Source organism: Tripterygium wilfordii, chromosome 3 (assembly GCF_013401445.1).
Source record: "Tripterygium wilfordii isolate XIE 37 chromosome 3, ASM1340144v1, whole genome shotgun sequence".
In the NCBI taxonomy this organism is placed as follows: domain Eukaryota; kingdom Viridiplantae; phylum Streptophyta; class Magnoliopsida; order Celastrales; family Celastraceae; genus Tripterygium; species Tripterygium wilfordii.
Window position 1 is genome coordinate 279,257 of NC_052234.1, and position 22,622 is coordinate 301,878.

The 22,622-nt window shown below is 38.8% G+C and overlaps 3 protein-coding genes, 1 non-coding gene and 2 pseudogenes across 5 annotated transcripts; 2 read left to right on the top strand and 4 right to left on the bottom strand.

The window, feature by feature from the left end:
• Positions 1 to 249: 249 nt before the first annotated feature.
• Positions 250 to 3,950, bottom strand: LOC119995039 (heat shock 70 kDa protein, mitochondrial-like). Its single transcript, XM_038841397.1, has 6 exons — positions 3,792 to 3,950; positions 3,126 to 3,202; positions 2,969 to 3,047; positions 2,327 to 2,893; positions 1,621 to 2,241; positions 250 to 1,108 (listed from the first exon to the last, which is right to left on the bottom strand). The coding sequence occupies exons 1-6, from the start codon at positions 3,864 to 3,866 to the stop codon at positions 452 to 454; spliced, it is 2,076 nt and encodes a 691-aa protein (XP_038697325.1). The 5' UTR covers positions 3,867 to 3,950; the 3' UTR covers positions 250 to 451.
• A 602-nt stretch (positions 3,951 to 4,552) lies between these two features.
• Positions 4,553 to 7,951, bottom strand: LOC119988980 (uncharacterized protein At4g37920). 2 transcript variants are annotated; one of them, XM_038834265.1, is made up of 6 exons: positions 7,688 to 7,951; positions 7,355 to 7,599; positions 6,779 to 6,944; positions 5,928 to 6,172; positions 5,196 to 5,383; positions 4,553 to 5,080 (listed from the first exon to the last, which is right to left on the bottom strand). In XM_038834265.1, the coding sequence occupies exons 1-6, from the start codon at positions 7,887 to 7,889 to the stop codon at positions 4,864 to 4,866; spliced, it is 1,263 nt and encodes a 420-aa protein (XP_038690193.1). In that variant the 5' UTR covers positions 7,890 to 7,951; the 3' UTR covers positions 4,553 to 4,863. The 2 variants fall into 2 exon arrangements, with proteins under 2 accessions (XP_038690193.1, XP_038690184.1); XM_038834256.1 differs by having other exon boundaries at positions 7,355 to 7,611.
• Positions 7,952 to 8,225: 274 nt separating this feature from the next.
• Positions 8,226 to 10,795, top strand: LOC119995063 (annotated as a pseudogene).
• An 853-nt stretch (positions 10,796 to 11,648) lies between these two features.
• On the top strand, positions 11,649 to 17,974 carry LOC119995462 (nodulation receptor kinase-like). Its single transcript, XM_038841974.1, has 15 exons — positions 11,649 to 12,193; positions 12,668 to 13,184; positions 13,332 to 13,807; positions 14,060 to 14,210; positions 14,306 to 14,377; positions 14,475 to 14,543; positions 14,659 to 14,730; positions 14,806 to 14,877; positions 14,978 to 15,153; positions 15,822 to 16,048; positions 16,180 to 16,306; positions 16,383 to 16,451; positions 16,682 to 16,871; positions 17,224 to 17,356; positions 17,445 to 17,974. Exons 1-15 carry the CDS (start codon positions 12,106 to 12,108, stop codon positions 17,787 to 17,789), a joined length of 2,784 nt encoding a protein of 927 aa, XP_038697902.1. The 5' UTR covers positions 11,649 to 12,105; the 3' UTR covers positions 17,790 to 17,974.
• A 714-nt stretch (positions 17,975 to 18,688) lies between these two features.
• LOC119995463 lies at positions 18,689 to 19,738 on the bottom strand (annotated as a pseudogene).
• Positions 19,739 to 20,150: 412 nt separating this feature from the next.
• Positions 20,151 to 20,224, bottom strand: TRNAN-GUU. The gene has a single exon. It is a non-coding gene; the product is annotated as a tRNA-Asn (tRNA).
• Between the last annotated feature and the right edge of the window lie 2,398 nt (positions 20,225 to 22,622).

Genomic DNA, 22,622 nt, shown 5'->3' on the forward strand with positions numbered 1-22,622 from the left:
ATTAAATACACAGCCAGGTAAAATTCAAGTTAATAACTATTAACAGTCATAGCTTCCAAAAACAAGTTGAATATGAGAACAGGATCCCACCTAACTGTAAAGGTACAACAAATAGTCCAGTTATAGCACATTTGAGCATCGTTTAGGACAAATTATATTGATTTAGATCCTAAGAACATGCATTTAGCTCGCCAATGATAAGAACAGAGAAAAAATCTCCTGTGAACATCAAGAATAAAGAAGAGTAGCTAAAATGGTGCAACAAAACTGGATCTCCCTCCAATCAAATTGGAAGATAAATTTTATGCATGGTTTGTTCCAAAAATTGTCTTCGGCGAAAGAATCAAGTAAAGTTGTATCTAGAACAGATACAGACTGCAAAAGACAATGAATTTGGAACGTTCAATGAATGTTTAATATGTTAAAAGTACATTGGAAACTGACTACGCCCCTATTTCCTTGCCGCCTCCTCATATTCAGCTTCTGGGGCCTGGTCGCTACCTTCAGATCCTCCAGAGGACGAGCCGTCGCTACCTCCAGGTCCTCCAGAGGAAGAGCCACCAGAAGTTTTAGTCATGTGCTCTCCAATCTTTGAAACAGCCTTGTTGGCAGCATCGAGCTTTGCCTTGATGTCATTGATATCTTCACCGGTCAATGCGTTCCTTAGATCTGCAACCGTGGACTCTATCTCTTGTGCAACCTCAGAAGGAATCTTGTCTCTGTACTCGGCCAAGCTCTTTTCAATGCTGTATATGGTTGTGTCAGAACTATTTTTCAAGTCAATCAAAGCCTTCCTCTCCTGGTCCTTCTGAGCATGAATCTCAGCCTCATTCACCATCTTCTCAATCTCACTTTCGGAAAGCCCTCCAGAGGATCGAATTGTAATCTGCTGCTCTTTTCCTGTTGCCTTATCCTTGGCAGATACAGTGACTATTCCATTGGCATCAATATCGAATGTCACTTCAATCTGTGGCATCCCTCTAGGTGCAGGGGGTATACCAACAAGCTCGAACTCACCCAAAAGCTTGTTGTCAACTGCCATTTCACGCTCACCTTGAAGCACCTTAATTCCCACCTGAGTCTGGCGGTCAGCTGCTGTAGAGAACACCTGCAACCACATTAAAAAGAGTGAACCATCATAAATAATTACACATTTACATATCCATCGTCTAGGATGACTGATCATAACAGCCAAAGCTGCACCTAAAAGAAGCCATTCATAAGAGAGCATGAAACTATTCCAAGCTTATTTGAAAAAGTGAAATAGTCCTAGAAAGCGCAACAGAAAAACTTCACTATTTGCTTTCAATCACTGTTTCTGAAGAATCTTTAAACTCCATCAAAAAGTAGTCTTCAAAATCTTGGTTTTAGGATGTGAACATTAGCGATGCACAATTTTCAAGTATTTGTTCATTTTTAGTCTAGAACTTACATTGGCATCTTTCAAAATTTTTAGGACCAAGGTACATACCTGTGATTTCGTTGTAAGGATGTTGTGTTTCAAAATCTTGGTTTTAGGATGTGAACATTATCGATGCACAATTTTCTGAAGTATTTGCCCATTTTTTAGTCTAAAAATTACATTGGCATCTTTCAAATTTTTAGGACCAAGGTACTGACCTGTGATTTCTTTGTAGGGATGGTTGTGTTTCTGCTGATCAACCTCGTAAAAATTCCACCAAGAGTTTCAAGACCCAGTGATAAAGGTGTAACATCCAGCAAAAGTAGATCCTTCACATCTCCACGAAGGATTCCACCTTGAATTGCAGCTCCCATTGAAACAGCTTCATCAGGATTAACCCCTTTGCTTGGGCTCTTGCCAAAAATTTGAGCAACTATCTCCTGCACTTTGGGAACACGGGTCATTCCTCCAACAAGAAGAACTTCATCCACATCTTTAACTGATATCCCAGCATCCTTCAAACAGTTTTTACATGGGTCCCTTGTCCTTTCAATCAAGCGGTTCACCAAACCCTCAAACTTTGATCTAGTTAGAGTGATATTTAAATGCTTTGCTCCAGAAGCATCGGCAGTTATGAATGGTAAGTTGATATCAGTCTGGGATGTAGACGAGAGCTCTATTTTAGCCTTCTCAGCTGCTTCCCGAAGCCTCTGAAGAGCAAGTCTGTCTTTTGTAAGATCAATTTTCTCAGCCGTCTTAAATTCACTCACCAAGAATTCCAGAAGCGCATTGTCAAAGTCCTCCCCTCCCAAAAAGGTGTCTCCATTTGTTGCTTTGACCTGATAACAGAATCAACAAATAATCAGAATAAGCAAAGTTAGCACTAGAGAAATAAAACATTAAAAAATGGTAAAGTACACATACCTCAAACACACCACTTGAAATTTCTAATATAGAAACGTCAAAAGTTCCGCCCCCGAGATCAAACACTGCTATGATACCTTCTTTATTATTTAACCCATAAGACAATGCAGCAGCAGTTGGTTCATTTATAATCCTCTGAACATCAAGGCCAGCAATTCGCCCAGCATCTTTTGTTGCTTGACGCTGTGCATCATTAAAATAAGCAGGAACAGTGACCACAGCTTTAGATACAGTCTTCCCTAAGTATGCCTCTGCAGTTTCTTTCATTTTGGTGAGAACGAAAGCCCCAATCTGGCTCGGGGAATATGTTTGTCCATTCGATTCAACCCACGCATCACCATTGGGAGCTTTGACAATCTTAAATGGAACCATCTTCATTTCCTTCTGAGTCTGGGAATCATCAAAGCGTCTTCCAATCAGACGTTTGGTCCCAAAAACTGTATTTGTAGGATTAGTCACAGCCTGACGTTTGGCAGGGGTTCCCACCATTAGCTCCCCCTTCGGACTAAAAGCAACTATCGAAGGTGTTGTCCGAGCTCCTTCAGCATTCTCAATAACTTTAGGATTCTGCAGAAAATATCAGAGTCCTAAGAAAATTGGGGAGAGAGAAAGGGAGGGAGAGAGGGAAGGAGGGAGTCTAACCTTTCCCTCCATCACTGACACACAAGAATTGGTGGTTCCCAAATCGATACCAATAACATCATTGCCAGCAGGCCTTGAACTGTATCAAACAGATTATCTCAGTAAATCTTAGATTTTTTTTTGAGACATAATAATGCAAATGAACAACAAAAAATACCTAAACGCCCGTGCCAAGTATGTCCATTTATTAACCAAAGGGGATGCGGCCAAGGATGCCTTTGCATTTCCGGTTAACTGCAGGAGGAAAAAAGTCACAATCTCGAGCTCAATAAACCGTTTTACCATACAAACTACAGTTACTTCAAGAACTGAATATACAAAATTAAATACCATAAGTTCATAAAACTACTCAGAGATATAACTTTACAGGGAAAAAAAAACAAGAAATTCACACAAATTAATGCATAGAACTCAGAAGAAAAATTGAAGAACTTTGATCAGAATAGACAGACATATACGCTGAAATTTCACAATGAGAGTGCTAAATAATTTTTTTCTTTATCAAGATAAATTTCCAAACCCCATCCTACCTTTTTTCCCGAGATTATCTATTTCACAAACAAAGACTGATTCAACGATTTTTGAGCCTTAGATTTCACCCAACCAGTAAATGCCCAAATTTTCCATTGACCGGAAGCTCAGAACTTAATACCAGTATCAAAATTCACTAATCAAAGATCAATACTATAAATATGTGCCGACATACCCACATCAAAACAGACTGAACCATTCAATTTCAATTGTCCTAAAATCTTGTCTGGTTTAAAACGAGTAAAATCATGTAAAACTCAGGCAAAAACAACGAGAAAAAGAGAGAGCGTACGGAGTTATAAGCAGTTCGAGAAGCCGAGCGAAACTCCCGTCGGCTAAGAGACCGAAGCAGGGCGTTGGAGGCCATGAATGAGTCTGCCGTCGGTAACACTAGGAGGGTTTAAGACTAGGGTTTAGGAAGACGAGCTGTTAAAAAGCTTTGAAGGGAGAGTTTAGTTTTCTGGAATGACGATTTTGTCCTGCTAGTCGCTGTTCTAACAGAAGGGTAGAAAGGGAAACCTGCTGAGATATTCGTGGGTGCAAGATACGAGTCACGAGGGCCGCTCGTGCGGCTTTATTATTTGGGCTCTGCTGGGCCTTCAAACTGGACTTTAGTCTTCATTTGGATTCTAAGAATTGGACTTTCGACGGCCCAATGCTGTTAGAGCATTTACAGTACGAGCTCTGTAGTGCTCTTTGATGTGTGCGTCCGGAAGAATGTTCTCACTTGAAAGGAAAAAGACATAATTGTTAATAAAAATAAAAAAAAAATTAATATTGGACTGATTTGCCATTTAGATGGCAGCTCAAGAATGTAAGCATTGGAGCTGATTTTCTTCGATACTTTGCAAGGTCCGTGCTAACTTCCTCGCTTAAGTTTGTGATAAGTTCTCTATCGCTTCAAATGCACCAACACCAAGTCACCTTCTTCCCATTCTCTCACCACCGTTGGATGATGGTTAGCAACTGTTGGTAGCATAGCATTCATTATTGTCCTCAAATACATAAGACGTTCAAAAGACTTGTTAAGAGATGCCGACAACGACAACTTCCTAAGGGCAATTCCCAGGATTGGTAAGTTTTACAAATACTAATGTATATAATTTTTTTTGTAATACATATATATATATCACACCAGTCGGCATCAAGGGAAGGTTGAAGAAATTTGGGCCATCAAGCCATTTCCAGTTTCAAACAACTAACATTGATAGCACATCATACAACAATAAGTGGTTCGCAAAAAAAATCATATTCACTCTGGGCAGGTGTGCCTCCTTCAGGCTTCGTCATGAAACCATAATGCAATCTCTTCATGAAGAAGTGAAGTCCGATTTTAAAAGTATTGCTGAGAATTGGACAGTGCCTCATAGCTCGTCCAAATCAGTTTTCCCGTCCGTCTGAGGTGATCGAAATGAGGTTTTTTCCAGGTATTCTTCTTCAATAGTTTCATATAGCATGAGTAGCCTTTGTATAACCATAGGCTGAGTCAAATGCTTGGCTTCTCTTATGTCGGATTCCTCCTTATTGAGATGGTATGCATCAAGCATGATCTTTACCCACTTGTGCAGCTCCTTGGGAGTACTGCCAAACAATGATCAATTAGGAAACAGAACACGATACAGTAAAAACTGAGCATTCAAAAATCTGCAATCAATAATGATTTTACTGTGGGCTAAAGGAGAGGATACTCTCTTACGTGTACATAGCATAAGGGTCCTTTGCTTCAATATCATCACCAGGGCAGAAAGCAGTCGCCAATGCAGAGAATCGCTCTTCAGGATCGGTTATGTTCAGCAAATGCTTGAGTAGCTTTATTTCCTTTGGCGCAATGCTTCTAAGACTACTTTTGGTGGCTTTATATAAACGATACATGATGTCTTTGACCTGCACATGTCAAGAGTCGACAATTTCAGAACAGAAAAACTACAAGTTCATGAAAGCAAGAAGAAATGATGAAATCAAGGCATTTGCAGATTATGAACATATGTTGAATAAACTCAGAACATCAACATATGTTGTTGGTTAACGTCCTTTGAGGAACAAACAAATTCAGGGAGCATCTCAGTTCATTAGAATTCCATAGATTAAAACACCCATATCATTAATTATGACCAGGTTTATCCAATAAAAATATTTTTAACAGACGAATAACTGTTGGATTCCTCATTTTTTGGAAGAAAAATGTGACAATAACCTCAAAAGTCAAAACTGATACACAACACATCATTTTCTAAAATTCTCCAATGTGGTCTTCACACATACCAACCACGTTCATGCCCAACCAGCCAAGACGTAAGCTCAGAATACGTTTGGGACGCAGAACAAGCAAATATTCTATCCTTAATTAGGATTTTGAGATTAAAATCTTCATTTACTAGCACGTTCAGAGCTAACATGATTAGAGCTGCACAAAGTTTTCATAATGTACCTCATTTTTCATAGTTTTGGACTCTCTTGCTGCAGCCCATGCGCCGTTTATTAGTAAAATCAAAGAAGAGTCCAGTTCCTTTGCTTTGGCAAGGCTTTCAATCTTTTCACAAGCCACATCGACTGAAGGTGAGTTGAGGATATCATCAAACTTTGTCTGGGCAGAATCTAACGTCTCCAGATTCTCCAATGTACTATCGAAAACACGGACAGCAGACAAGCATCTAGCTCCCAGCCTGGCCACGGCTGCACAATGAAATGCAAAAATAAAGTCAAATACCTATTTTTAGAAAAGCCAAAAAGACGTGTTTTCATCTCAGCAAAATTACCATAAACACCAAAGCAGCTTTATTAAGACGTTGAATCATATGGCAAGGTCCATATTATCATAGATATAGGTTGTTCCAAGATGTTGCTCATGGCTCATGTACACCATGTCATGTTGCCATTGATGCTAGAATTTTCAATTAACTTTCTTCAAATCCAGTATGGGTAGCAAAAAGAAACCTATTTATCTATCCTAATCCCAAGCCAGGCAGGCATGAACAATTTCTTACTGTAAATTGTGCCCTAGGAGGCAAGCTTTCTTACTTCCATGAAGAATGTATATAAGGTTAGCAGTTTTGACATTTCTGGTTTTTTTGCTAATTTTGAAGCAGTCTCAAGTTCCCATGGTCATTCCACAAGCTAAGAGCTTTCAAATGCCCAACAATAATCAAACCATATCCCAAGCTAAGTCTCAAACCTTATGTAAAACTAAACTATGCAATCTCAGAAATCATGAATTGAGAATCAACCAATCAATAAAAATAGTTACTACTTACTAGGCATGTCAAATACTCAGAATATTACCATCGCGGTCCTCCAAACTGTCAAGGTTTTCAGAAAGTAGGGTGAGGTAACGGAAAAATTCCCCTGTGAAGTCTTTGCGCCTTCTTGCAACTATTGCATTTAAGTCCGTTGGGCTGTCTTGTATCTCCTTAAGAAGGTCATTGTTCCGATCCATTTCCTCATCAATCTGCAATGCTCATTCCTCATTACATATAAGACAAAGAAGCTCTAAACCCAAAAGAGCATCTACAATGATCCCTTAACCCTTCATTTAGTCATTGGAAAAACATGTGGGCATTGTAACTTTTTCTTTCTTTTTTTTCACTTGCATCAAAAAACTTGTAATGGGATTTCTAGTAGAGACAATGGTCACATTCTCAATTCTAACTTCAAAAGCAGAGATGTTGTAGCATTTAATAGACTCTAAATCTTGCTTGTTAACTTCAAGTTCCCCATTCCCTTAAGAATCAAGATACCTTCAAAAGATGTTGATTTCCTTATTTCCCTCAACAACTTTTAAATTTTACTCATGAGCAGATGAAGAAGGATCACTGAAGTATCAAACAGAAAAGAGCAATACTACGCCCAATACCATACCTTTTTCACCTTCATTAAAAGTGAAGTCAACTTTTCCTTCATAGTTGTGTCGCCTTCGGTTTCAGCCCGGCTTCGACACCGATGATAGAAGCTCTCCCTGTACTTGTTCCACTCTTCTCTGAACACCAAATACTTCCTCCATTCTTTGACCCTCGGCTTCTCATTCAAGAAAACATCGATTACCTTATCACAGAACTGATTCATGGTGTACCCTTCCGCAATTTCAGCCTCACCAACATTCGTAACTGTTTCAGCACCTAAACAGTCCTATCTCAGATACCCGTTACAGGGAAAAAAAAATTAATAAGCTCAAGTGGGATTGTCGTTACTTACTCGTCGTGGAGCTGTGACATGGTTTTCTTCTTGTTATCTGGTTGGTGGGTGACGGGAGAAGAAATGGAGAAGATAAAGGCGGGACCTTCAGAGCTGTCGTTGTTGATCGAAGTGATTTTTCCGGGAAAGGAATAGAGGAGTTAAAGAGAAGAGTGGGTGTTGTGATAGAGACTGTAAGCTCCAATCCCAACAAAGCTTTCATGGCTCTTCACTCCTCTGTTAATACTGAAGAAGGAGACGAGTTGATACGAACGATTAGAAGGAGAAACGCATGAGTCAGGAATTGATAAACCTTTTTCCCAAACAAAAACACCAGATTTTTCTGGTTTCGAAACGACGTCATTTTGTGACGTATTTTGAAATGCAGCATTCTCCACCGTTTCACACGAGTCGTCCGTTTGGACATAAAAACGCCAAAACAGTGAATTACCAACGATGAAGAAAACAAAGAAAGGCGCTTGTTTCTTTCTTTTCGATCAATGGAGTTGTCAATGGAGACAGCTTCATCATCTTCATACAAACTTTGGAACCACCTCCTATTCCCAAGTCTTTTAACACCTATTAACCCCATTGAAACCCAAGTTAAGTTGAAACAAACGCAAGAAAAAGATTCATTGCTAGTCTTCTCAAGAAATGGATTCTATGGATGGCCGTGGTGATGAAACAACGACTGACATTGAGAAGCGAATGAGCTTCACTGGTGGGCTTCAGTTCTGTGGCCTTATTTACACTGTAACAAAGAAGAAGAAGTTGGAAGGGAAGTGGTTGAACCAAGATGTGGATTTGTTGCATATGATTACTGGGTATGCACCAAAAGGTTACATAACTGCAGTGATGGGGCCTAGCGGTGCTGGAAAGTCGACTTTCTTGGATGGAATTGCTGGGCGAATTGCTTGTGAGAGTCTCAAGGGCAGGGTTTCCTTGGATGGTCTTTCTGTGACTCCAACCTTGATCAAGAGAACTTCAGCTTATGTAATGCAGGATGACAGGCTTTTGTCCGATGCTCACCGTTTACGAGACCCTTATGTTCGCCGCCGACTTCAGGCTTGGTCCGATTTCAATTGCTGATAAGAAGGAGCGGGTTGAGCAATTGATCGATCAGCTGGGATTGTCCGTAAGTACTATAAGCGTTTGATGAAATTACTTAATGAAATAGTCTCGAATATTTTGGAATTATAGCTTATTGTTATTGTTCTTTCATATGTTAGTGAGTACTTTTTGGTTATAGTCATCTCGGAATACATATAGGAGATGAATGAACAGGAGGAGTGTCTGGAGGAGAGCGACGGAGAGTTTCGATTGGAGTGGACATGATCCATGAGCCAACCTTGCTCTTCCTGGATGAGCCAACTTCGGGTCTAGACTCCACCAGTGCTCACACTGTAATAGAAAAGGTCCACAACATTGCTCGCTCCAGTAGCACTGTGATCCTAACAATCCACCAGCCCTCCTCCCGAATTCAACTCTTGCTTGATCATCTCATCATTTTGGCTCGAGGTCAACTCATGTTTCGAGGGTCACCTAAGGATGTCACACTACATCTCAATCGGATGGGGCGTAGAGTGCCTAAAGGTGAAAACTCAATAGAGTACTTAACTGACGTGAGACAAGATTATGATCAATCTGAATTAGGGGTTGAGTTACTTGCTGAATTTGCACGTACTGGTGTAAAGCCACCAGCATTGGCTGAGGGGGACCAGTCAATCTCTATGGTGCAACAGACGCCACCTCCCTCTAGCCTTGGCTGTCATCAGAAGGAAGGGTCTGATGGGAAGGCAAACAATGGAAAGCGGCTTCACTTGCAAGCAAGTAAAGATGTAGATAGTGAGTATGATCATAGTGTGAGAAGCCCATATAATAATACATCAAAATCCTGGAGTGCTAGCCATAGTGGAATTGTGCAAACACTCAGGTTCACTCCTTCTAGGCGGAGGAATGATCCCAAAATGCAAAATCCAATGAGGTAAAGTAATCTGTTCCACTATGAGCTCCTTTGGGTGTATGTTTTGAAAGTGCAAACTCAATTTTATTTTGTTCATTGAGAACCATGTCTACATGTAACTCATCAATCTGGCAGAAAAACATAATCAGAAATTCTAATACATTGTATGAATTATACTAGAGCCTGACTGAGAGTGGTCTGCTTTCTATGCAGTTCATCTCCTGGCTTGTACACATCCTCAAGTGAGATCCTCCCGAGAACATCAACCGCTCACAACAGCGACTACAGTGTAAATGAGGACGATTATCTCACACCTAACATTGATCGGAAAGCTATGCAGCTTGGCCCCAAATTCGTCGACTCTTTCTTCTCTGAGACATGGATTCTCATCTGGCGCAACTTCAAGAATATCCGCCACATCACCAACCGTCTCAGCTTCTTCATCTTCACTGTCTGCCTTTTCTTCTTTTCTTCCAATGACGCTGTCCCTGCGTTCATCCAGGAACGCTTCATCTTTGTTCGTGAAACCTCCCACAATGCTTACAGAGCTTCCTCTTACACAATTGCAGGAGTCATCACTTACCTTCCTTTCTTAGGCCTCCAAGCATCGGTTTACGCTGGCATTGTTTGGAAAGCATTGAAGCTTCGAGGGCCATTCTACTACTTCCTTCTTGTTCTCTATGTCTCACTCCTTTCGACGAATTCCTTCGTTGTCTTTCTTAGCTCAGTTGTTCCTAACTATATTCTTGGTTATGCAGCAGTCATTGCTTTCACAGCTCTGTTCTTCCTCTTTTGCGGGTACTTCTTGAATAGCCATGACATTCCCTCGTATTGGAAGTGGATGAACAAAATTTCAACAATGTCGTATCCTTATGAAGGTCTTTTGATGAATGAATATCAGACTGAGGAAGTGTTTGGAGTAAACGCAGATGGGCAAAGCGTGACTGGGATCAACATATTGAATCTACTCCACATTCAGACTGAGGAATCCAAGAAATGGGAGAAGGTTCTCATGATGCTTGGTTGGGCCGTCTTTTACAGGATATTGTTCTATTTAATGCTTCGTTTTGCTTCCAAGAACCAGAGGTCCTAAGACTGCTTGACATCGTATTTCTATATTGTTGAACCACAGTTTCTATTATCTTAAACGATATTACATTAGATGAGTTTTGTGTAGTTCATGAACACAGTCTGAATTCACCGGACGAGCTCGTCCTTGCAATAGAAGTCACTGCATGCAGTGGTTTTGGGAGTCCTTGGGGGCTGCTGTAGTAATAACTACAGCAGCCCCAGCTGTAGCTCCTTTTGAGCTGCAAAATATTTTTATTTTTATTTTAAAAAATTATATATGTGTAGTATTCGGAGTAACGATTCCAACTACATTTTTTGTTCGAAACAAAAATCAAATTTAATGTGAAAAATGCATAACAATTCTGAACCGTTGAATATAAACTCAAAACATTTGATGTTTCGATCGCGATGAATTTGATTTTTGTTTCGAACAAAAAATATGTCGTTGGAATCGTTACACCGAATACTACACATATATAATTTTTAAAAAATAAATAAAAAATGTTTTGAAGCCCAAAAGGCCTACAGCGGGACTACAGCAGCCCCCATGAACCCTGGTTTTGGCCAACTTTTCCACAAAATAAGGCAGGAAAATAGGGCAACAGCCACTGAAGGTGGTTTTGGCCAACTTTTCAATTATTTTCCATCTAGAGGCTCCTTCACGTATCCCTTACAGCTTCATCCTCCAAGAGATATTGTCTAAGCCTAATTGAGTGGATTGTGAGATCTTCTACGCTTCCTGAAACAGTAACCACCCATCGAATGGCTTAGCATCCTTAGACTTGGATTCTGCAATCACAATCATCATACGGGGATACCCTCGCTAATGTCCTTTTACGTTTATGTTTCAGAATGTACTGTTGTTTGCTATCAATACAATTCCACTTTCAAAAAAAAAAATTTGAGTAAAAGTTTGTTGAAAATTAAGCCATTTTAATATTATTTTCTGCATTTAAATTTCAAAAAACAAAAAAAGTATATTAAGTATAGATGCTTAGACAAGGAAGAAGCCATTTCCATGGTTCTGCATCCATGGAAGAGGACAAAGATAGGGACGTATGAATGATGGTCGAGGAGGAATGGTTGCTCCGTCCAATCATTTTTAAAAAACCTGTTAATTAAATATACATATTAGACTATAATACTCATTAATCACCCCAATAATCAAACCATGAAAGTGGTAATGAAATCTGCATTATTAATTAATCATATTCTAACCAACCAATCTTCCTTTCCTAGTGCTTGCTGGGTAATCTCCCCATTCAAAGTCAAACCCAATTTTCCACCAGAACTTCTTGATGAATTTTATCTTACATGGTCATATGAACTTTGAATATTTGTTCATGTTTTGATTAGGAGTTTGGTATTTCCAGATTGGGGGCGAGTTCGGTTTTAAGATGAGAAGATGACGGATGTTTGGATTTCTAGACGGATTGAGTGTTGTTTCATCCTCCTCTTTGTGTTTATCAGATCAGTTTGTGCACAGAAAGAAGGTTAGTGCACAAAGACTGTTATAAACATTGAAATGGTGAATATATTGCTTGATTAAATTTATCAATCTGGTTGAAGTTTCGATTTTTAGATTTTGTGGGATCTGTATGATATATTTAACATGATTAATTTTGTAATATCATCATCAACCATAGAAGGTACAGATAGCTTGTGGAGCTGATACTTATTGCAGTGAACTATTCCGTGTGAACTGTAGATAACCATTGTAATTGTTGAAGGAATCCATAAATCTTTCCTGAAACCGACTTTAATTAACCACTTGGGTGATAACCGTATAAACTTAGAAAGTTCTGTTCTGAGTTCAATTTCCACTAGGAACGATACCCTTCTTGGTGTTCTCGGTTACCAAAAAAACTAAAGGTCTTATGAGTGGAAAAAACCTTGACCTTATCATTACCAGAGTATTAAACCCTAGGAATTTTTGCTAAAGGAATAACACTGACACCATCTTGCAGGTTTTGTGAGTATAGCTTGCTGTGCAAACCAAAATTTTACAGAGCAAAATACATCAATAACTTTGGTATCCGATGATGGTTGGTACCATGAAAGAACCAGTTGCAGCAACATAAGCCGGCCAAGAGAGAATGGATATGACAGAGCTCGGATTTTCAATATTGAATCAGGGAGAAGATGTTACAATTTAAAGACAACAAAGAATAGGGACTATCTGACCAGGGGCACATTCCTTGTTGACAAATTTGTACAGCCTCAGGGATCTTCTTTTGATGTTCTGATTGGTGTCACACCAATTAGTGTAGTGAACTCATTGGACGACTTGGTTTTGGAGGCGATTTTTGGAGCTACTGATGAGTATATCGACTTCTGCTTAGCTAAAAACAAGGGAGATCTCTTCATCTCAAAGCTTGAGCTGAGGCCACTGGACGACGATTTAGAGTATCTGCGGGGGAATTCTTCTGTTGTTCTGAAAGTGATCAAAAGAGTAGACCTGGGAAACAATGGAGAAGATGTCAGGTAATCTTTATACTCTTTTTCTAAACCAAGAAATATTGAATCTGATAAAAGTAATGCAATGAGAAACTTGACGCATAAGCAAAGTAAAATCACTGAAGTTTTCTTACTTTCTGATCATTCTTGTTTTCACATCGACAAAATTTTCAGGTACCCAGATGACCAATATGACAGAATTTGGAGAATACCTGATCCTAAGACGATTTCCCCATCGTCACCAATACAGGGAAGCAACATTTCCATCTACAATGCTAATGTGACGGTGCCAGCAAAAGTTCTTCAAACAGCAGTAGCTAGTCCTGATTTGTTGCAAATTCTTCACAATGACCTTGACACAGGAGATTATAACTACACAGTAACCCTCCACTTTCTTGAGCTCGATGACACTGTCAAAGTAGGGCAAAGAGTGTTTGACATATACATCAACAGCGAGAAGACATGGGCGAGTTTTGATATATTGGCTAATGGGTCCAACTATGCAAGACTTGCTTTCAATTTTACAGCAAATGGTTCTTTAAACCTGACATTGGCCAAGGTCCCAAATGCGTTTGATGCTGGACCCATTTGCAATGCTTATGAGATATTGCAGGTGCACCCTTGGGTCCAAGGGACTAACCAAGACGATGGTAAGCCTAATAATCCATCTCTCCGTCATTGTCAAGGCTTAATTTCCGACATACAGCATTTCCATGAATTCTTAACGAAACAACAATTTCTACCTAGTCTCTATCATCGTCTCTCATCTTCTCTTCAGTGGGGACACCTCCACCTTAGATCAATATCTTCATATCAGTACTTACCATATAAAACTTCTCAAATTTTGATGCGTATACTGGGATGCTTAATTCTCACATTGGTTTCTCTCTGAATGTGTTTAGTTAGGGCAATAATGAAGGTGAAAGATGAGCTCTTGGGGCATAACAAAGACATTGGGCTACGGGATAGTTGGTCAGGAGACCCATGCCTTCCTCTTCCTTGGGACAGTCTAACCTGCAACAGCAGCAATGGTTTCTCTGCCATCACTGGACTGTACGTTAACTGTCTTCCACGATCTGGAATTATGATTTATCACAAGCATAACTTAATCACTGACCCGATCAGTTTATTTGAAACGGCTTGTTCAGGGACCTTTCCAAAAGAAAACTTCACGGACCTCTTCCTCCCAGCATCACTGAGCTAGCCTACTTGACAAATTTGTATGGGATACTGACAGTTCAAGTTTTTTTATTTCAAGGTTTGATGTAATTTTCTGAGCTGATAAATGTTCTATTCCTTTTACCTTTTGGTATACAGGAATTTGAGCTACAATCACTTCCACGGTGAAATCCCAGCATTCCAAGCATCCTCCATGTTGATCTCAATGTAAAAATCCTTCACAGATTGCCTTTGTAAATAATTCTCATGCACGCTGAGATCAAGCTTTTGATTTGATTGACTTCTAAATTCATTTCCTAATCTATTACACACTAATTATCAGGGATTTAAGCCACAATGATCTTATGGGACTTCTTCCACTCTCTCTCACCTCACTTCCATATCTGAAAATTATGTAAGTAGTTTACATAATCTTATTTCGTACCTATATTATAGATGTTTTAGTTCTAATTTTCTTATACACCTTCAGATACTTTGGATGCAATCCCAATCTCACCAAAGGGCCTCAAACCAGCTTCAACAGCTCAAGCTACATGACAGAGTATGACATCTAATGCCTATATCTCAAAAATGCCAATAGCAATAGCAGGACAGAACAAAAATGGAGAAATTCTAAAAACTTTGCACATCTGAATTTTCAGTTCTGGAGAATGTGGTAGTAGCCAGAGATCAAAAAGATCGACCAGCGGAATCATGCTAGGCACCATCGCTTCTGGATCCTCTCTGATCACAGTTGGAACATTTTTCGCTTGCTTATACAGAAGAAAATATGTGGGTCGGGGAAAATATGATAGGAAAGGAAACCGGAAGACAAAAAGTGAGTAAAGATCTATCTCTCACCTCCTTAATATTTCACATATATACTCCTAGCTCCTAAGTACATTGTTTGCTGACCATCTAAAAACAAAACCTTTCTATTTCTATTGCAAATCTTATTGACAAGACGAGTTCAGTTTCTAAGAATCCAAAAATACGTAAGCTGCTTTAAAGCATGTACGAGAACTTACGAAGGCAAATGCTTCGCCTAGAGAGAGAGTTGTTTCACCGCAAACTAGAGGCCATGAGTTTAATTCCAGAAACCAGACTCTTCCTATATGAAGGGAAACTGTGTAGTGCGTACACTCCAGCCATGTCTCAATGGCAGGACCTTAACTACATTGGGTAAGGTTGTAGAAATTATACTCATTGAGACCACACAATAGAGAAGCCTCCCACGCACAGATTTTTCCTTTTTGGTCCAAGTACTGGGCGTGAATCATCTAGAAACATAAGAATAGAAAGCACCAAGTACAGAAATATACGTCTATGGTACTTGGATGCAAGAGAAATGTACCTATCAACTCAAAACTACGACTCACTATTTGTGGACATATAGTTTGGGGTTGAAACAAAATAGGGCCAATATACATTCAAGTTCCTTTTCATCTACAAGATTTCATTTGTAACTCTGTACATTCCTAAAGAATGCCATCCATAAAATTGTAGATGCTGTATTCTCCATACCCAGCACAACTGATGTTCCTTTGAAGTCAATAACTATTCAAGCATTTACTCTGCAATACATTGAGGCTGCCACCCAGAAGTACAGAACGTTGATAGGTGAAGGTGGCTTTGGATCTGTCTACCGTGGCACTCTTACTGATGACGAAGAAGTCGCAGTAAAAGTCCGGTCATCCACCTCAACTCAGGGTACCCGAGAGTTTGAGAATGAGGTAACTTTTGACACCTCTAATCATCCTGTATTCAGACTTACATTGTGTCTGTATATTTATCGTCAGGTCAAGAAACTCTGCCTTCATGAGTCTAATCTATATATGAACGGCTACTGAGATATTTTTTACAGCTAAACCTTCTTTCGGCTATTCGTCATGAAAATCTTGTACCTCTTCTTGGTTATTGTTGTGAACATGACCAACAGATACTGGTTTACCCTTTTATGGCTAATGGGTCTCTGCAAGATCGTCTATACGGTAATCCTCATAGAAACATTACACTCCTAATCTAGCTTGGTATAGATGATTTTTCTAATAAACAATTCATCGACAGGAGAAGCAGCTAAAAGGAAAACTTTGGACTGGCCAACCAGACTTTCCATTGCTCTTGGAGCAGCTCGAGGTAAGTAACGAGGCTATACTGCAGCGTTATGGCATATAAGGGTAGTCTATAAAGTCTAAATATACTAAATATCATTTCTCCCGCTTATCATATATATCATTTCCAGCTTATCAAGTAGAATCATGCAATTTCCTTTAATTAGCCAGTAGCATCTTTTTTTATCTTCTTTTTTTTGGCTTCACATCATTGAGGCTTCAGGAATTTTTACCAAAGTATATCTACTGGTTCAGGTTTAACACATCTACACACATTTGCTGGGCGTAGTGTCATCCATAGGGATGTCAAATCGAGTAACATACTTCTGGATCATAGCATGTGTGCTAAGGTTGCTGACTTTGGCTTCTCAAAGTATGCACCTCAAGAAGGCGACAGTGGCACTTCTTTGGAAGTACGAGGCACAGCCGGGTATTTGGATCCAGAGTAAGTATGAGTTCTCCACACAGTTCTAGCCGCCTTCATGGTATTTATGTGTAAACTTAGCAACTACCACGATACCCCAATCCCCTGTACATAGTCACATGCTATAAATGAGAATATGACACTTTGTGGTGCACTTACATGGGGTAAAACAATGAGGACTAAGTAACTAAAAATAAACAGCCTCACAAACTTAAGCAGGATTGTATTTGTCAAAACCACCATTCCTTTACAGGATCATCACTCAAGCAACCCTCACCACGAATGGATGCATGTGCGAATTTCAATGTTATGCACAATGCAGAATAACATCAATAAAATTCCATCTGACAGAGCTAATGTGTTTATCATTCAGGTACTATTCCACACAGCATTTGTCTGCTAAAAGTGATGTGTTTAGCTTTGGTGTGGTTCTGCTTGAAATCGTAAGTGGTCGGGAGCCTCTAAATATAAAGAGGCCACGAAATGAGTGGAGCTTGGTCGAATGGGTATGTGCTACCTTCTCGTTTCCCCAAACTTTTAAAACCATTTATGCAAGTAATGTTCTCTTTACATCTGAAGAACATTTCCTTGCAGGCTAAACCCTATATAAGGGAATCAAAGATAGATGAAATTGTGGATCCTAACATAAAGGGAGGATACCACGCTGAGGCAATGTGGAGAGTGGTGGAAGTGGCATTAGCATGCATTGAGCCCTTCTCAGCTTATCGACCATGCATGGCTGATATTGTCCGAGAGCTCGAAGACGCTTTGATAATAGAAAACAATGCATCTGAATACATGAAGTCTATAGAAAGTTTGGGAGGGTCCAATCGCTTCTCAATTGTCATAGAGAAGAAGATTGGTATACCACCCACTCTTTCCCAAGTAGAACCATCAACAATTAACACACAAGCCTTGGCTAACCCAGAGCCAAGATAGTCAGGGTGTTAATGATATTCGTCAATCTGTTGATTATCAGTTTAGTCAACATCACAAGATAAATCGTAAATGATAAAAGAGGAAATGAGGTTTATCCCCAGGGCTCTTTTACTAAGATTATCCGACTGTTGTTCAATTAATCTTATTATTTTTTGTTGGATCACAAAAAACTACGTTGAAGAACATACAATCCTTAGCAAGGGTATCTCAGTGGATGGAATTTGCTTTTCATTCTTTCATGGTTTCAACTATGCAAATGAAAGAAAATGTTCGAACCAGTGAAGGTTCTCATCTTGGCCTCTCAACCAATGGTTAAAAAGCTAATGGTGAGACCAACATTACTCCACCATCTAAGCCTAAAATTTACTTTTAGATTACTCAGGAAGATGAACCCGGTCGAGATAGTAGTATATCATGCTTAAGATCAACCTAACACAAATATATCAACAGCAAGTATATTCAGTCAATCATGAAAAAGTATAATTGCTGCCGGTCAATCATCAAGTCTCAATTTGCCCGTTTTGATCACCTTATATCTAACCTTACAGTCATCCACTGGTGACTTGGTGACTACAGAATACGGAGTCAATGGTTCATTATCTGATCCATACCCAAGTGGCATCATATCATTAAAGCAGCAAGTACCCTCTTCAAAGCTTTCTATCATTCCCCTACTGGCGCAACTTCGCGAATCTGTCATTGACGAACATACCAAATCCTAAATTTCTAGGATAAGATTTCACCTATTAAGTTGAGGGCTCCGAGTATCCAAAAATCCAAATCATAGGTAAGATAACAGCGGATAAACTACCACGAAGATGGTTCAAAAGCAGGAAATAAAACGAATCACATTAAGAATAAGCTTTCATCAATCAATATTCCTCAACTAGAGACTAATAACTCCAAAGAAATTCAGCCAGAAACTATTTGAATAAAGAAATAGGCAAATAGCAGAAAGATATTTATATCTGTTACTTGGAAAATTGGGTGCAAAGATCAGCTACTCAACTTTCATACACAACATAGACAAGAAAGGATACTTTCGGGAAGCAACATTTGTACAGAGAAGGAAGTAAATCATCGACAATCCAATTAAAAACAAACATACGTAGATCAGGTAGCAAAAAGAGATGCGTTGGCAGATGCAGTACCAACTTGGACCTCTAGCAGCTCTATTTGACACTCCATTGTATCAAGTTTCTCATTCAAATATGCCAACCTTCTCATTGTTGTATCCTCTGAAACAAGCCCATATACAGAAAGTCATCAATTTGAAGAAAATAGGAAGACCCAGATCGACACTTTATAGAAGATTGCCATAATCAAACAAACAAAATATCTGAATATTAGTGAGAAACAGTACCAAATTGGCTGAGGAACTCAAAGAGGCGGCGGACATTGAGGGAGATATGGGAGATGAACTCGTGATTCTCTCAATCGGCTGGGACAGCAAAACCCCACATTCACCGCGTTAGTTATCCCTCCTGCTCCTGCCATTTTTTTCCCTTCCTCGGAGAATGAGAGATTGATCGAAAAGAAAGGATTAGCCGAAGAAGATGCCTTTCTGTGCTAAAAACTAACAAAACCCAAAAAGCAATGACAGAGAAGTGCTGGTTGCTATTGTGGTTGTGGCACCATGCGACACCAATTTGAGTCTTGCACATCGAATTGCGGGTAGTTAAAGGTTCAGTGGTCGAAATCCACACCATGGCTTAATTAAAAAAGAAAACTTTTGAATCAAAATTGCAACTAGAAGATCAGAAAACAATTCTTAGTGGATTGGTAATTGGGATTCATGGCATGAACTATTTTCGCAACTTTGATGATTCTTACAATCATGTGGTCTTTATGAGGCATGAATTCTATTGTTTTTGAATGCTCCTAAAGCACAAGAAGACCAAATCTCTCTGAGTGGTTCCAACAATTGCCAAAACACCATCTAGTCATGAATTCTGCCACCAAAGGCAGGGTACGTCACCATATGATCATAACACTTTAAGATCCAGTTGAAAACAAAAGCCCAAGTTGTTCTTAAAGGAGGAGATTTACATCTCAAGTCTACTGAAGTCCATTTGAGGCCCAATCGAAAGCCCAATAGCTTGTTAAGTAAAGATAAGCCCAATAGTTGAAATTATCTTCTTCGAATTCGAAGTATTGCCTCCATCGGCTAGCTTCTCAGACATTAGTGTCAGAGCTGCGTACGTCCCTTCGTGCTTCTAGCCGTTGTTCTTACTCTTGTATACTGGTAATAGGCCATTTATGTCTGAGCAATGGCTACGGTGAAGGTTCACGACCTCTGAAATACCACAAAAACCTGGAGAACTGGTCCACCGGTAAAAATTCAAAAATAATTCAAAAATTCGCTAGAAGGAGGGCTTGAACCTCCGACCTTGTGGTTAACAGCCACACGCTCTAACCAACTGAGCTATTCCAGCTTTTGTGATGAAGTTTTCAATTATAGGATTAATATTGTGTCCAATTGGAAATAAACCCCCTATTTATGCAGAATATATATTAGAACCATTTTAATGATAGCGTCTCTCTTAAAAGCCAAAAGGTGTACATTGATAGCTTTAAATCATATTATTTATTTTAAAACACAAGTAGCTAGGGGAGTGTGTGAAAATGCTTAGAAATTTAAGTACAAATCATATATCAATAAATATTTTTGGTTCTTGACGACGGATCCGTATGGATTTGTTCTCCTGAGCCATCCCCAAAGTATATTAACTCAGACAATACATTTTATTATCTGAAAAGGTGTTCGATTTTTGTTTATATTTTTGTTTACACTAGTGTGAGGGAGTGTATCATATATTCTTTGTGTATAATTGTGATGTTTGGTAGACAAGCCTGCATGTGTTCCCGTTGAATCAAAGTCGTATTGGATTGAGAAAATTTTGGTAGATGAAATAAAAGGAATCCTAAGAGACACGTAACATGATAAATTGAACAAGAAAATGCAGTTCGATGAGGAAGCTAAGCCAATCAGAAATCAGAATCTTCGACTGCTAAAATGTGACAAAGTGTGTGTCTGTACGTGTTCTCTTATCTCTTACCTCAAAAACGACAATAACCCAAGTCCCAACATGTCTTGGTGGGTGTGTGCTGTTGTTCTCCTTTGTTGTACCAATATCACACGCTGCTTCTTTCTTCTTTTTTTTTTCTGTTCATTTAACAGCTAATTCAAATTATTTTTCAGTTTAATTCATATTATCTCTAATTTGAGAATTTTTCATGATTGTTGCTTCCTCACTCTTGTCCCATTACCATACATCTGTTACAATGTTGTTGGTTAATTATTAGTTTTCTGTGATTATCTTTCAACAACAGAATCATGGGATTTTACCTTTTCTTTGTTCATCTCTATTTGTCCTCCATTCACGCTACTGCTATTATCCAACGTCATCATGGTATGTCCCATCTAATTTATACTAATTTTAATTCATAATTAATTGTTGTGATTCAGAAGATTTTTTGAATATTGGATTCTCATTGTAAACGATACATTTGTCGCAATGCGTTGGGTTTTGAAACAATTTATCATGTCCTCCGACGAGACACTTCATTCTGTTCGTGCCGACTTGATGAATTGAGTTTAAACTCATATCAAATGTTCAAAAAGTAAACTTATATTGTATGTTTTTTTGGTTACCAACAAAAAATGTTTTATTAATTTGACAGATTTTTACAAATAATTTAATCTGTTGGAGAATTAATCATTCACCTGCTACCAGCAATCAGCATCAATATTATTCTTAATTTATAATTAACAAATTGATGACAAGCTAGCGAGGTGTTCAATCAGTCAATTAAATTCATTTATATATATACATTCCTTTTGGTTTTATCTTCCATAAAGTAGGATATACACATTCATTTCTATCAATTATCGTCAAGTATTAGACAAATTATCAAAGACAAAAATTTATTATTCTCTCTTATAATTATCACATTTTCTCAAAAATCTTGAACATTAATTAACTTTATTTCACATTAGATAGATAGAGAGAGAGAGAGAGTGAGTATACATGCTAAGATTAAAAAAAAAAAAGTAAAAATTAATTATCCATGTAGAGATATATATATAAACAGTATGCTCTCTCCTCTCCTCTCTCAGTCCTCATTCACATGAGTCACATTATTGTTTGTGAGTTCTTTAGCACATAATAGGAGAAGAGAAGAGAAGAGGGGAGAAAAGAATTGCTTAGTGTTGATGAAAGATGGAGAGAGATCTGAGTCTGGGGAGATCTTTCAAGTGCATAATGTCTTCTTCTTCATCTTGCATTCCAGTTATTCATGAAGAAGTAGAGTACAAACGGATCAACAACAACAACAGGGAAAGAAGGAGTAGATGGTGCCAGAAATATTGGAGAAAGTTTGTGAGGAAGTTAGTGAGGGAATTAGGGAAGAGCTGCATTTATGGAGGAGCAACAAAGCCAGCTCTGTCTTTCCACTATGATGCTCTCAGTTATTCCCAGAATTTCGATGAAGGCTGTCACTTCCAAGAACCAAATCAAATCCATCGATTTCGAGATAAATTAATCTAGATATATGGGATTTTGATATTATTATGTCATTTCCATAGATTAATTCTCATTAATGTATATAGATTCATGTGTTTTGTCGTTTGAAAGAAACCCAGCAGAATGAGTTGATTTCAGATCTCAGTCTGGCATGTCAATTTTCATCATTGGTAGAACATTGATACGGCAACATTAATGTTCATCAATCATTTATGTTGTTTTATAAAAATGCTTTTCTTTACATTCAATGTATATTATTTTGACTTTGACCCAATTATAGGGCTTGGGAGGCGGGAGCATTGAAGTG